Genomic DNA, 16289 nt, shown 5'->3' with positions numbered 1-16289 from the left:
CCATGCACTTATTCTCCACTATAATCACCCTTTGCAAGCCCAAAACCCACCCACCCTCTCCCAGAAAGAAAACAACTCAACAACAACAACAAAAAAAACTTAACAAAAAAAAAACAAAAAAAAAAACACCCTGTCGGTATGATACGAAACATCTGCACACGTAAGGCAACATTTTTGGTTTTTTGTTCCCTAAAACGGCTCTTTCAAACCAAGTGCAAAACGTCAAAATCAGAAGAGAAATCAAGGGGGCAGAATAAACAAACGAGTAAAAGATGAACGCAAACCTGGGACGACGACTTAATACTGACGGAGAGAGAAAAATAAATAACAAAAACATTGCCTTCTGCAGTAAATAGCGCTGAAAATGTAGGAGACTTGTTTTTTTTTTTTGTTTGTCGTTTTTGTTTTGTTTTGTTTTTTGTTTTTGTTTTTTTTTTTTAGTGTGGGGAGACCGGCTGGAGTCTATCCCACTGTGCAAAAACCTCTTTTAAAGTCCCTAAAAAGACTTCTCCCCGGGCTGCCACGAGGCAGAGAAGGAGAAAAAGAGGGGAGACTGGTATTTTTCTTCTTTTTCTAAAATGGCTACGTGTTTTCCTCGAGATGGCCACGGATGGGGACGACACCGGCGGTCTGCGGCCCCGGAGCTCACTCCCGCCCGCTGGCTGAGTACGAGAACTGAGGGAAGTGAGGCCGCCGCTCGTTGTCGGCCGCATCCATCCCGTCCTCGTCGTCTGGAGGGACAGGGACAGGGACAGGGACAGGGACAGGGACAGGGACAGGGACAGGGACAGGGACACAGACGGAGGCGCAGGTCAGTCCAGGCGTTTTCAACCGATTGACACATTTCTAATGATTCCTGGCACGTTGCTGTCTTCACTGGGAATTATTACACACTGGCAAGTAAATGATGATTCAATATTGACATTTTCATCCTGTAAACTGCGCCACGACAAAGATATGCTTGAAACTTGAAATTGAAAGGTTATAATTACTATTTTACTCAGGATGGTCCCTGAACAAACATAGCAGAGCGGGAGGTGTACGGTATGGCAAAGAGCACCCAGGCCCAACTCTGCCTCCGGTCCCGCCACAGCAAATACGGTAAAAATGTAGGCGGGGTTGTGAAAACGGCTCGGAGACGCGTCCGGCGAAGAACCCGGGAGCGGCCCGACGGCCGTCCGAGTCGTCCTCTGAGACTCGGCTTAAACTTTGTCGTGGCGAACGGCAGTGGCGAGCTCCTCCCTCCTGTTCCCGAGAGGCTGCATCTCGTTAAAAAGACCGCCATGTTGTGTCGCGTGCCGACCAATCGACGGACCCAGTTAACAAAGCAACCGGCGAGCGCAAAGCGCCGCGTGTAAACAACAACAACAGGAGGGTTCACCACAGCGAAAAACCAGAAAGTGCGGTCGAACTGCAGCTTTCGACACTCCTGGTTTTACACACGCCTGACGTCCTTCTGCCTACAACAGAGAGCTGCTCACATTTCTCCGGCGGAGTGATGGTGATGGTCTGTGCTGTGAACTCTTCGTCGAAGTAGCGCGTGTCCGTCTCAGAGCTGACCTGCGGCTGGAAGGGAGGAACCAGCTGCAACACACACGAAGCACAGGAAGGAGGGGTGGGGGGGTGGGGGTGAAGGAGTTGAGAGGAGGAGTGTGAAGGGAGTGAGCTTGTGTTTCGAGGGTTAAAACACCCTGTTGGGATCAAAATAAAGTGTCAACACGAGAACGAACGGAGGTCGAAACAAACGATCACATGGATGCGTTGCTGTTGCCAAACTGAAGTAATTACATTTTTGTCCTCTGGGCGACAGCAGTGAGCCACTAAAAGTTGAGAAACGGCAAAATCGTTTGTGCTGCTTGAAATCTATCCCACTACAAGTAAACCTGATGTAAAAATTAAATGCAATTAGTATTAGATTAGACACACCTGTGAACCACATCACAACAACACACACTGTGTGTGGTTATTGTAGCGTGTTTGCAAATGTTTTACAAAAAAAACATTGCATGTTGTATCTAAAGTGTTCTGTTCACAATGAACTTATTTGCTGATTTCAATTTAGATGACAGTTATCACCAGTTATACTATTTAAAAAAAAAAAAAAAAAGTCCCTTTCTGTATTTTTCAAAGCGAGGATGTTTGTAAAAGTCAGCGTTAATCGTCATGGACGAAACTGGATCAGACCTGAACACCAGGACGTTCTCATTTCAGATTTCATCAGTCTGAATGACAATAACGTGTCTTTTTAATCAAATTATCTACATTTACTATGACTATATAAATATTACAAATACATTTAAATGTGAAGCAGTTATAAAAGAATAAAGTTAATGTCAACAATAATGTGGATCAAAAAGTTTGACTATTATTTGGAATTGTTGACCGTTTGTGTCATAGTGAGGAAGATCAAATGGTCCAAATTCTCCCAAAAACCACACCAAGGGGTGTCAAAACAAAAAAACATTGCAGGTCAGGGGCCAATTGCAGACCAATTTAATCTTGAGTGGAGAAAATAATGACAAAATAAGCTTTAAATTTAAACTAAATTTTGTTGTGGTGTTGAGAATAGATCTTTTTTTTTTTGTTGGCAAAACCAACCAATTACGACTGAAAATGATTAGTTCCAACATAAAGTCAACTCGTTCCTCCTTGCAGGCCAGACTTGGAGCCTCCTGCCGTCCAGATTTGGCCCACAGGTCTTATGTTTGACACCCCTGATCTACATAATATGAGTAATGTTTGTTTTTTTTATTTGTCTGGGGCAGTGGAGGTCTGGACGTTAAAGTTGAGGTTAAACTGCCCCTGAATCCGACTCAGTAAATCAAGAGGATCGCCATGTTTTTATTCTTCCTCTGGTTGGGGAGAAAAAACAAAAAAAACAAACTGATGATGTTCAGATGCCTTCATGGACATACAGATGAGGTAATTCTTTTCATTGCGATTCTATTTTGGATTTTACATCCCGGCTTTTGAAAAAAAAAAAAAAAAAAACACACAAAAAAAACCGAGGTAACCCTGATACCAGAATATCTCAGATGCGCCGTCGAAATAAGCGGGCGGTTGAAGTTAAGATGACGTCTCGCGCGCTAAATCCCGCTTCTCACCTTCTTGTCGTAGACGTCCTGCCAGTCGATTGTGCCAAAGAAACTGTGCCGCATGATCTCCTTCGCATCATCGGGTCCGCCGCCCAGTCTGTCAAACGCCGAGAGGAGAAACAAGAAGAAGAAGAAGATGTCAAAGTCAGACATCAAATGACGCTCGTACAAAGTCTCCATCAATGGAACCAGAATATCCACCTGCCGACTGATCCTAAAATAACTCGGGGGAGGGGGGGGTGGGGGGGGGGGGGGGGGGGTGAACGAGTTCGCTCTGTGAAGCTCTGACGCCTCGACGAGCAGAAAACGCCTCCGACTTAATGAGACGGGGAAATATTAACAGCAGCCGCCAGCCAGCCGGGTTGGCAGGAGAGCACTTTCATTTAGGATCATTTAATCCGTCCATCGTCTATATGGGTTCATCGCACCCTGGGCTGTGGAGTGGACACACACACACACACGCGCGCACACACACACACACACACACACACACACACACACACACACACACACACACTCACACGTTTGCCTTGTACAAAGAGCACAAAGGGATTGTCGGGGTTATGTAGCCTGCATGCTTCGTCTTTTTGTTGTGAATGCACGTAAAGCACAACCCTAATGTGAGCGTGTAGCTTCGCCGCGCGTACCGTTTGTTGGGGTCTTTGATCAGCAGGCCCGAGAGCAGCGATTTGGCGTCGGCCGACAGGGTCCGGGGGAACTTGATCTCCTCCATCAGGATGAGCTCGAACAGCTTCTCGTGGTCCTGGTTGTAGAACGGCAGGCGGCCGCACATCATCTCGTACGTGACCACGCCCAGACCCCACCAGTCCACCGCCCGGCCGTAGTCGTTGTCCTCCAGCACCTGACAAGACAGACGGACCACAGACAGATCAGACTCCTTCCTATTTTTGGAATTTCAATATCTACTTTCATTTCCCCCTTCATGAAAAAAGATCCACAAGCATCCACATGATCGGCACGTCAGTGGCTAATCTCACTTCTACTGTGCGGTTGGAAGAAGTGTCTCCTCGGAAGGAACAGCCTCTTGGAGACACTTCCACTTTGGAAGCTGGCGGTTACACGTTTTGTTGACAGAAAGCAACTTGACGGAAACTCGTTTCCTCGTTGCGTCACATCGAGACAAAATGCAAGACGGGCGCAGATGTGGAATCTCGTTTCACACAGACAGTATTTCTTTCCTCTTTGCTTGGGGAACATTTCTAAGCACCCCCCCCCCCCCCCCCCCCCCGAGGTGTTTGTGTGTGACCTCTGACCTCTGGAGCCAGGTACTCCGGTGTCCCACAGAAAGTCTTCATGGTGGCAGTGTCGGTGATGCCTTCTTTGCAAAGCCCAAAGTCTGTGATCTTAATGTGACCGTCTTTGTCCAACATGAGGTTCTCCAGCTGGAAATTGAGGGGAAAAAAATAAATATAATTTGGTTCACGATTAATCACGATTATATTAAAAAGTAATTTCTAATCTATATTAATCGCGTTCCATTTCACGTAAACAAACAGACCCCCCCCCAAAAAAACAACCAAGTGAATACATTAAAAACATCAAAACAAACATTGATACACATCAATGTGACCCCCGTTGCTCCATTTCCACTGCAGATTAACTTGTTGACATTGTGCGAGAGGAGACGTGCCACTCAGGGCCGTCTGCTCCTGGAGTTAAACCCAAGCCAGCATGGCGGCTCGCTCACAAACCTTCTCTTTTATTGAACAAAAGTTGGGCGAAAAGTATTTCTGAAAGCGTCTGAGGCGAGAAATAAGCTGTGCAGTTGCTGGATCTGGCCTCGTTTTGGTTCCACCGCGGCTCGTTTAGACCTTTTATGAAAGTTTTGCGATCCCATGCATCTCATTTGCATGAAGTTGGCAGGAAACTTCTTCGTGCATTGTGGCGCGTTTCACATAAACAATGAAGGGGATGGAGGACATTGGCAGACCGTGTGTGTGTGTGTGTGTGTGTGTGTGTGTGTGTGTGTGTGTGTGTGTGTGTGTGTGTGTGTGTGTGTGTGTGTGTGTGTGTGTGTGTGTGACCCTGGCCAGAGAGATGGATTCACCTTCAAATCACGGTAGACGATCTTTGCAGAATGCAAGTAGTCTAAAGCAGAAACGATCTCTGCGCCGTAGAAACGAGTGCGGTCCTCTGAAAACACTCGTTCTCTTGACAAGTGAAAAAACAGCTGGAAAAGAGGAAAAGAAAAAAGAAAAAGACGTGTTTGAAACGTCTAGAAAACGGAACAAGTTACTGAGCTCAGCGTTGCTCCTCAGACAGTCAGCAGGTGCTGAAGATGCTACTTTCTTATTGAACAAAGGACGAGTTCATTTCCAAAAAGGATCAAGATGTTCAGAAAATCATTCAAGGTTTTGATATGAATATCGTACTTTTTGTGCTTGTCCTTCAAGGGAAGGAGGCTATACTGTACACCGTGGCAGTAGCTTTCTCTCTCTTCACCATTTCTTTATGAATTCAATTGTGAATAATTGTTCCTTTTCGAAGCAACAGTTCCTAATAGGATCAGAGTTTTACACAGTTTACAACTCGACTCCATGGGCCTTGTTATATTTGTTCTGCATGTATTATTATTGAGTCATTTGTCAGAATCTGGTGTAGCAATTATACATGTTGTTATAAAATGTAAACTGAAGCCTACTGCGTCTGTACAGTGGTGAAATTAGGCGCATCCATTAAATTTCACTTTGACACTTTGGCCAATCAGAGAAGATGAGGTTCATTACTAGAACTTTGTTTTTGTTTTCCCATAAATACACCAAATTCAGAGAATTAGCTGAGAGATTATTTACTTATTTTATCAATTTAATCACACTTTTATTTTTCAGCATTTAACAACAAAACCCAATCTGTATTATTTTTTTCTTTTGTTCTCTGTCGCTATAAAATATCCACTGTCTGAGGTTTGAAATATTAACCAAAGATTCTTTGTGGAATTTCCTTTTTTTTTTTTTTTTTTAATCTAAAAGGAATTTTCATGGAATAAAATGTGCAAAATTCCCTTAAGTTCTTCTGGAAATCAATAAACTAAAAAGGACGGCTGCTCGACATCAGAGCCCTTCAAAAACATCTCGTTGTTGCTCTTTGAAAATTATCCGCATGTTGAATAAAACATCTCTCAGCATGTAAAGTTTCTTCGAAGGCTCTTACCTCTCCTCCATTGACGTACTCCATTACAAAGCACAGCCGGTCCTTCGTCTGGAATGAGTACTTCAGAGACTGCAACGCAATAGATAAATATAGTTGTTGGTTTGTTTTCCTTTTTTAACTCGGGCAGTGCTTATCCATGGTTTTCAAACAATGCAGAAGCTTTGCGCTCTGAATCCAGCGCAACCTTCCAGCTGTTACTCAGAATCGTCCGCGTGTAAGGTTTGGTGCAGCCTGCACAGCCGTACTTACGGTTAGGAATGGATGCCGAGTGTTTTTTAATACCCTGCTTTCTGTGAGCGTGTGAGCAACTTCGTCCTGCGACCACAAAGAGAACGAGAGGAGAGATGAGTCCGCGGCCGAGATGATGTAAATGATGAGCGTCGTAACACAGTAAAACAGAGTAAACACTCATGGGAGACATGGTAAACCTTTCCAAAAAAACCCCCAAACAATTAAGATTACATAATCAACATGTTCCTTTTCTTAGTGGGTTCAAGTAAATATGACAAGTGCGAAGGCGGAGAATGAGCGGGAGGACCTTGGCTATAATGACTTCCTTCTTGAGGATCTTCATGGCGTAGTAGGTGCCGCTCGCCTTCTCCCTCACCAGAATGACTTTCCCAAAAGTGCCTTTGCCCAGAAGCTTCAGATAGTCAAAGTCATTCATTGTCTGAGAGAGAGAGAGAGAGAGAGAGAGAGAGAGAGAGAGAGAGAGAGAGAGAGAGAGAGAGAGAGAGAGAGAGAGAGAGAGAGAGAGAGAGAGCGAGAGAGATGGGAAGAAGGTCGTTAGCGCTCCAGAATCTCAAAGTTCGGACAAATGATCAATACACAAATTCTTTAAAAAAACAGCGTCATTAATCCTCCTGAACTGGGACGGAGGAGTAGAAGACCATTTCCGGAGGCGTACCTTCCGTTTGTAGTGGCTGATGGAGGTGTCCATCTCCTCCTCGTTGACTATTTCGATCTGAGAGGTGGGGCTGCACAGGATGCCCTCCTCCTCCTGCTTCGCCAGCGACTCTGCTACCGTCTGGATGGCCTCGGCCCACTCGTCCCTGCATCCAGACCAGATACGGGTGAAAACCCTGCACCGACCGACGTCACGCTCCCTCTTTGCTTTAGGGGTGTTCTTTTTAAAAGTGGCCGGTCCATTCATAGCAATCCCATCCACTGATGGTTTGCAATGTTGGTGGTGAATAACCGTGCCATGCAGAGGGAGAGTCCCATCAAACTGACCCTACATGACCTGCTGTGAGCACAATACGAGCGTTTCTGACACCAAAGTCATCGATTTGTGTTTTTACCGCCACCAAATCTAATAAAAACCCACTCCTGTTTTAGGTGTGGTGGATATGATCTAAACGGAGATCACGACAGACCTCCCAGTATCAGATACCAGGTCTTCACGTACACATTTTGAATGTGTTCCAAACTTTGGCATCCAGTCTCAGTTCCACACCCCTGCTTCCTGTCTTTCTTCTCCCTGTGTTGACTGTGCCATGTTGTGTTCAGGTCCACTCAGGAAAACACACATTAAACCACTCTAGGGGCTTGTTCTTTTGTGTGCACGTCTGTTAATTTCAGTGTTGTTTTGTCAACAGTTTTGCCCAAACTCAATCTGTGAACTCATTGGATGATTTGTTTCTTCCAAAGGACAGCATTTTTACTTTGCAGTGACGCAACACTTGAGTTCCATGACCTCCACCGCCTTGTGTCAAAGTCTTGCTCTCGGGGTGCTTTAAGGATCTCTGGTAAGAAACCATTCCAGGAGTATTGTCAGTTATTGCTGCATGAAATTGAAGCACAGTATTAGGGAGGAAAATAGGAAAAACCTTGGGATGGTATAAGATTATAGCGTATATATATCATTTCTACATTTTCAAGAATTTCACCTTCCTGTAGCCGTCAGAGAAGTGAAATTGGAAGCAGGTATTGCGAGGTTATTGTTGTAACGTTTTCACCTTTCGATGGGTGGGGATCACACCGTCTCCGGATAAATGATGCGAAGTGAAGCAAGCACAGCTGGCCGCAGCTCAACACAAGCTACATGCTTCTTTATTTAAATTTTTTTTTTTTTTTTAGATGAAGGGGACGACATCAGCTGGTTTTGTGAGAGGACATCCCGTCATTCACACAGCGATGTTTTCTACTGTGATATTAGCAACAACAACAACAACAAAAACAAAAAAAGAAAAACCTGACTTCACATATTGGAGTCCATGAAACAGCTCAAACATTTCGATATGAACCTCAACGGCTGCTTGTCGCAATGCAAGACAGCGACACCCTTTGGCCTCCTTTAAGCTCCTTTAGTATCAACAATCTCACTTCCACTTTACTTGGTTGAAGGTTTAAAGGCTGCAGGCAGTTAATGGAAGATGTTGAGCCTGAAAACATGATTCTGCGCGCTAAACGTTAACCTCCAGAGGGAGCAAGCTGACTCGCATTTGTAATCCAGTACAGTCCACGAAGGTTTCAAATCACCTTCGCTTGAATATAAATTCTTGGCTATTTTTAGGAGAAGAAATTTTTGTATACATCGTCCTCGTCCTCTCGGCTCCATCTGAATCATATTTTGTCCCGATATATATATTCAACATCTCTCCTCTCAGAACACGTCCAAATCATAAGAACCTGCAGTCTCTGCGATCGGTTCATTTACGTACGACCCATAATCCATGCCGCTCACCTCAGCATTTCCCCTCCGACTCCTTGCAGCTCGGCCTCGTCTTTCAGACGGTGACACCGCGTCCCAACCAGACCTCACAGCAGGGCTCAACTGCTGTCTTGTAAAAAAAACCTGTTACTTCTCCGATTTCCTAACCCGCCACGCTCCGACACTCAACTTTATATTCCAGCGCGGTGATCCGGCCTTCAATCTGCAGCCTTTTTAATCACAAACACCCCAACGTGAATGATGATCTGTGTGTGGGTTTGTACAGACGCCGCTGGCACCATCACATCACAGTCCTTAAAGTTAGTGATCTCAAGTTAAAACTATGTCTTCATCATTACAAAAAAAAAAACAACAACTTTTATTTCTCTATTTTTGGGGCATTCTTGGGAGAAATTTTCGCTTTTTCTCTTCTTTTATCGTCCGCATGCTGCATCTGTGACATTATTTCATAAGTTTGAATCAGATTAAACCTCATTCCGATGTTGCTTGATCTCTCCATTAAATAGAACAACAAAAGTCATCATTTCACAATCGAAGGATGATCGGAAGCAGCATAGTTTTGGTTTCGGTTAGATTTTTTCACCCTGCAATAGGTCACCGACTGAAACGAGAACTGTGGTTATAAATGAAGCAGAGAAAACACAGCCGCAGTTTGTCCTTTTCACTTGAGAACAATGTTATGTAAACAGATGTTTACACTGTGGATCCCTTCGACTGCCTATATAACGGATAACCTCCATAATGGATAACCAAGGACTCTGAACTCATCAACCTCTATTCTTTCCACGTTTTCCCCCCCAACAGGCTGTGGAAACACTTTATCCTAATGCTCCACGACACCGAAGACTTCTCGAAACCCCCGGAGGAAGGCGAAGGAAGGCGCACCTCTCGTCGGGAGTGTCCACGTGGAAAGTCCTCTCGATTACGGTGGTCCACTGCAGGCAGCGGATGATGAAGGTGTTGGGCTTGGGCCGCTCCGTCTTCATCAGCTGACATTCTGGAGGGCGCAACAGGGAGACGGATTTGAAGCGGGGCGGGTGACTGCCCGGTGCGCCGCCACGCGTCACGACAATTGGTTTCGCCTCTTACTTGCTACAGAAAAGTTGTTGAGCGGGTAGGCCAGGTCAGAGTCCTGCGGTTTGTCCTTGTACCCGATGAAGGAGCCGTCTGACTTCAGGAGAAAGTAGCGCGGTCGCCAGTTCTTGATGTACTCGCCTGCGAAGAGACACAGTTATTAGTGTTCAGGATATATTAGGGGAAGGGTTACATTAATAGAGCTGCGTCTCATTAAATCAAAGTATAGAAGAATTTTTCCCCCCGCTTTTTTATTTAAAATTTAGTGCAAATGTTCGAAAATGTCTTTTCTTCAACTTGTAGAATTTTCATGCAACACGGCTGCTTCGCACTCATTTTGACGGTGTCCAGTTTTATTCAGAGCAGAATCGTCAAACGTAAGCCCCGTGTGCCAAAACCAGCCCGCAGAGGCTCCAATCCGGTCCGTCAAAACCAACAAGCAAATGGCAAACGTTTCTTAGAACACAGATGCTATTTTTGATAAGAAAAAGTAGCGGACGCGTCACAACACACCGAGACCTGAGCTCAAAATATCAACTGATGCTGCCATGAAAGCTCGCCAACACCGGTGGTGGAGACGGAACGACCTCCTCCCCCTCCTCCTCCTCGTCGCCCTCGGCCTCCACCTCCACCGTGACAGGAGAAAACACAAAGTCCCCGTTCAAATATTGAATTTATGCATTTGATAAACGGATAAAACTGGACTTGTATCTTTGCGTAGACCATTGATGGTTAACAACTGGGCGCTTTGAGGACGAGGATACGCACTGCGCGACCTTCCGGGTGGACTGGGATCTCTGAAAGGAAAGTGCGTACAGATGTGCGTACGCTCGGTTTTGACGAGTCCAAATTGACGACATTAAAGTCACGTAACAAGCTGCTTTTTAAAATCAGGAGATACTTTTTAATTGAGCTAATTTAAAGTGAACGTATAGCTTGATTTTCTATAGTATTCCTACATTTTCATGGGAAACTGAGTCGCCCATCCCTGGATCAGTTAGCTTCAGGGTTAGGGTTATATTAGAGTCATGGCTTAGTTAAGTTAAGCAAAATTAACTTTAGAATATTTTTTTTCAAAAGTAATACGTCGGCTGATAAAAATGTTTATCTATGAAGAAAAATCCAGATTCAAATCATAAATCCATTCAGTCTTTCTTGGCATGAAATAACAACATTTCAACTTGTAAACTTGTAGTACTGTTTGTATTTAGATAACACCTTAGTGATTCAGATGAATAATTTAATTAATGCTAAAGGGATAAAAAAAAAAAAAAAGCTGTGATAGTTTCTCAGGAGACTAAACCCCCCCCCCCCAAAAAAAAAAAAAGACTAAACATGTAGTCTCTGACAACTCGTGCAGATTTTAGACTATATAAGGAAACTATGAATCATTCGACTACGATTTATTCTTGATTACTACCAGCTCTTGTCTTCTAATTTTAGCTTCCCAAAACTTGGGAATAAAAGAAAAAAAAAGATCCAAAAGCTTGTGCACAGACATGTTTTTGATGAGGAACACTGTCTGAACACAAGGGCTTATTATTCTTATTCAGCGGCCGTGACGTCTTGATTCCCAGCAGTAGTGACTCATCAGTTTGTGTCTAGAATATAACAAACGTTAAACTACATATTTTCAGGAGAGATGTGGAAGAGTCACAATAATGCTATCAGCGCAGACGAGGCATAGACACACGGGTCAATACTTATTTACTTATGTTTACATAGATGTACGAGTTCAAAACTTTGACAAATCTGTCCTGGTACATGATGACTCACTTCAGAACAACAGTGTGACGACAAATCTGAGAGGAGAGAGAGAAATGACATCCTTCTCCTCTGGCAATACCTCAGCATTTAAAAGTAGGAGCAGGAGAACTCATCCAGACTGAAGGTTAGAAATACCATCCCTACTCCATCAGGAAGTGGACATTTTACTTCAAAAAACAACCTAAAAATAATCATATTGTCATAATGACGACAGTAACATTTATACCAAAAAAAACACTATAAATGATGTTCACATATTTGCTGAAATTTCACTCGAAAAGCAACAAAAAAAAGATGACAGAAGGCAAACATTTCTTGCAAAGGCCCTTTACGATCTTTTGGATTACAGTTTCCTGTCCGTCCTGAACTGTGCGTGAACCCCACAGACAGCTTGCGACGGCTGTTAAAGGCTGAATTACAAGAGCATACGGAGGTGCAATAAACAATTCGGGGACTTGTGGGGGCCGGAGAGGAAGGAACCGGAGTGTTAGGTCATCCTCTCCCTGCTCATAGTGCCACAGAGAAACTTCCCCCTGCCTGCCTGCCAGCTACACACACACACACACACACACACACACACACACACACACACACACACACACACACACACACACACACACACACACACACACACACACACACACACACACACACAAAAAAACACAAGTGTGGGAAACAAAACACACCAGCCAAAGTGCAGCTCAGGCCAGGCTGCAGCCCTGCAAGGCTCCCCTTCTCCGCTCGCCGCCTGGCAGGTAAACAACCATTGTTTGGAGGTGCAGTTCTTCAGACGGGCACCGGTGGCCCCGGCTGCATTCACGCTGAGCCGGATAAAAACATGTCGCTTATGACTGAGGGTGGTGTTTTCAACTGGAGGAAAATGGGTGTCCCCCCCCCCCCCCCCCCCCCCCTCTCTCAGCAGTGAATTAATCTGCCCTCTCCCTGTGTAGGAGGGACGTGAAAGGAAACTGTGCTTTCTGAGGACACTGAAAAGACACCAACTTCTTAATTCGTATAACTGCACTTCCTCTAATTTATACCAGTTTACCCAAATGTTATGCGGTTTTTGGGTCGGTGGACACATTTGCAGAATGGATGTTTCGCGGTTTCACACGAGAGAGCAATTCCTCCTCACTCTTAAACATGCAAGTGTCCATGATGAAGACGTTAAAGGAGATAGTAAAGTTCTGCAGCAGACTGTGGTCAGAGAGCACGAGCGATCAAGAAGGGAATAGACAAAACAAATATTTATGCCACATTGTTGTGGCCATTACTCCCTTCTTCGGCCAGCTAAACCCAATGTACGAGTAGCGACAATTCTAATTAACATTCGAAGACTCTCAAAACCACTTGTGGTCTCTCTCGCACCCGCGGGCGACATTGGCGATGCGCGACGTCACGTAATTCTCCCCAGGTTGCATCACGGCTTCTTTCATGAGTACAAGAACTCACTGCAGTATTGGACCCGATGCCCAATACTGGTATTGTTATCAGTGCATCCCTCCATCTGACCAATCAGACGGAGGGATGCACTTGTTTGATGTGGCCAGAGGATTACATTTCACTTCATCATTTCAACATTGTGACATAAAGCACAAGTCGAATCACATTTGTAATACTTAAACTAGAGTATCAAACTATTATCGTATCTGAAAAACAAAGTAGAATCAGATTTTTAAAAATGTTACGAGTTGAAATATGTAAAATAATTAAAAGTGTGACTTGGGTCATACCAAGGTGACGTAATACATGTAACACACGTATCCAGTCAGGACGGCTGCGCGCACGCACGCACGCACGCACGCACGCACGCACGCACGCACGCACGCACGCACACACACACACACACACACACACACACACACACACACACACACACACACACACACACACACACACACACACACACACACACACACACACACACACACACACACACACACACACACACACACACACACACACACACACACACACACACACACACACACACACACACACACACACACCCCGCGATAACCAAAACAAACCAGCACTTTGGATATAAAGTGTAATTCGACCAAACCTCAGAAAAATCGAGGTGAACCCTTACGTTTGAAAATAAGGCACACGAGTCACCTCGAGATTTTAAAAGAGGTTGGAAACAATTTTGAGTGGCTTTCGGTTGCAGTCGTGGTCAGATTTGATGCAGTATTGAGAGACAAACACAAAATCTGACACGTGGATGGTGAAATGGGGAGTTTCGCTCCCGGAAAGGAGAGTTTGTAGTTCCAGATGAAAGCCTGACATCTCCCACCATATTAATACATTTCTTTCTAAATATATATATAAAAAAAAAAAAAAATGTTTATATTGGCGTCACTCAAGTAAATTTGGAAAGTTGTTTTGGTAGCTTTTATGTCTGCAATAGATACCCTGAGATTTTTTCTCTAAATTCATTTTTTTTTGTACGTCTTTCCTGGACATCACATGACGTCTGGGTGTCATATGAACGTCTAAACAAAAAAAAAAATGCAAACTCCACATAAAAATACCTACGATCAAAGCTGAGGTTCCCTCCAAGACCGGGGTGCCAAACTCAGGAAATGAAAACTGAAAACCACTTTATCATTGTTTTCTTTGCAGAAGATCTTTCAATTTAAAACAGACGCTCTTTATTCAAAGACAATACGTAAAGACGCCGCACTTGAAATTCCCATGAATAAACTCAAGGAAGGTGAAGAAATGTGCCGCGTACCATCTCCCGCCATGTCTCCGCTGTTCCAAAAACAAACCACCGGAAGTTTCTGGAGGTGATTTTAGGAGCGATTGTTGCGGCACACTATTGCATTATAATACCGTTTGAAGGTTGGTTAAAACTTCAAACTGTAGATCTAAAAGCAAATTCTACGTCCATTTAGAACACGCATCTCGCCACAAGTTTAGTATATGACACAATTTCATATCGTTGCGTCTGAACTGGTTTTGAACTGAGATGTGTACAATACAGTGTTTTCTCAGATGTATAGTTTATACCAGGGTGTCCCAACCACCAGGCTGCGGACCACAACCGGTCTGTGGATAATTTGGTACCGGGCCGCAAAGAGGGAATAAAAAATTTTAATTTCCGTGAGTCTGCACTGAGTTTTATTTTGAAAACACTTCACTTCCATTGGCGCTCTGATCGTCGGTACACCCTCGTTTAAGGCCTTTTCATGCGCCGTCCTGCGAGTCCGCAGAAAAATGATGTTTAAAGCCGGTCTGTGGTGCAAAAAAGGTTGGAGCCCCACCACCCCGAGGCGCAGCTGACCACAGACGGGTTTCACGCGATGCACGGCGCAGATCCGAATAATGGAAGTAGGAGGGAGGACGATGACCCCTCCCCCCCACCCCCCAACAAACTCATTGTAAAAGCTTTTGCATTTAAAGTGACCTTCTCTGGGTCACCACAATCCTCCTTCCTTGCTCCTCTGCTGCAGGTCGCCGCACAGCGTTCAGCAACAAGTAAACGTGATGATGGCGGCAGCATGCATCTCAACACCTTTTCGACCGGTGACCATTTCCTGCCCGGATGCAGTGAGGGAAAGGGCGACTTGTTCGTCACGACAGAATGCCGTTATCCGCTCCTCATTTACACCAACATCAATATTTACCCTTCACCCCAAGTGACATCGCTGTTCTTTCGAATCACATGGGGTGACTTTTTTTTGGCACCAGAAATATACAACGACACACATCGTCGATCTGCGAATCAACCAATCGCCGCTCCGCGTGGCGTCGAGCTCACCTCTCTTCTGGACCCAGCCTTCCTTGACGACGTTCTGGTCGCTCATGGTGGCTTCTCCTCGTCGCCGGTTCTCCCAGTGTGCTGACGGCGAAGGGGCAGCTGTCGGAGGAGCAGCGGGGACGGCGGGTGCGCGCGACGCTCCGTCAGCTCGGCCTCCGACCTACCAGCGCCCGCCGCTCACCTGAGCTCAGACCGCTCCACCCGTTTCCCGCCAAGCGTCTTCCTTAGCTCCCCCCCCCTCTCTTTCCTACTATCACTTTCTTTTCCCTCCTCTCGCCCTGCCGGCCTGACCTCCTTCTCCCCGCTGTTCTCTCCTCCTTTCTCCCCCCCCCTCTCTCTCTCTCTCTCTTTCTCTCCCGCCCACCTTCCTTCTCGCTCCCTGTTTTCAAAGTACTGCTGACTCTTGTTGTCGGAGACCTTCACTCTTCTTCTTCTTCTTCTCCTTCTTCTCCTTCTGTGTTCAGGCGCTTCAGCGGTGAGTCAGCCTGGAAGGAAACCGGCAGGGAGAAGGGGAGCGAGAGTGAGAGAGGGAGAGGGAGGGGGAGAGAGAGAGAGAGAGCAGGTCAGTGGATAGTTTCCTTCACACAGCAGCAGCCACTTATTGTTCACCACCTTCGCACGCTTCCTGTCTCCTTAACGCCTTCCATCCTCACCTTTTTTTCCTGGCTTCCTTTGTCCCTGCCTCTCCACCTTGCTTCAGTTTAGCTTTCACCTACCACGCGGTGACCTTCTTTTCTTCACC

At 45.3% G+C, this 16289-nt stretch overlaps 1 protein-coding gene across 2 annotated transcripts; it reads right to left on the bottom strand.

Annotated features, from left to right (window-relative positions):
- Positions 1-65: 65 nt before the first annotated feature.
- akt3b (v-akt murine thymoma viral oncogene homolog 3b) lies at positions 66-15805 on the bottom strand. Of its 2 annotated transcripts, XM_080519960.1 has the most exons (13): positions 15548-15805; positions 10030-10155; positions 9826-9937; positions 7174-7318; positions 6805-6936; positions 6516-6581; positions 6267-6335; positions 5164-5286; positions 4370-4498; positions 3743-3957; positions 3105-3192; positions 1482-1584; positions 66-731 (listed from the first exon to the last, which is right to left on the bottom strand). In XM_080519960.1, exons 1-13 carry the CDS (start codon positions 15591-15593, stop codon positions 646-648), a joined length of 1440 nt encoding a protein of 479 aa, XP_080376086.1. In that variant the 5' UTR covers positions 15594-15805; the 3' UTR covers positions 66-645. The 2 variants fall into 2 exon arrangements, with proteins under 2 accessions (XP_080376086.1, XP_080376087.1); XM_080519961.1 differs by lacking the exon at positions 6516-6581.
- Positions 15806-16289: the final 484 nt, after the last annotated feature.

Source organism: Blennius ocellaris (genome assembly GCF_963422515.1).
Source record: "Blennius ocellaris genome assembly, chromosome: 3".
Classification (NCBI taxonomy): Eukaryota; Metazoa; Chordata; class Actinopteri; order Blenniiformes; family Blenniidae; genus Blennius; species Blennius ocellaris.
This window is presented reverse-complemented; position numbering and strand designations above follow the sequence as displayed.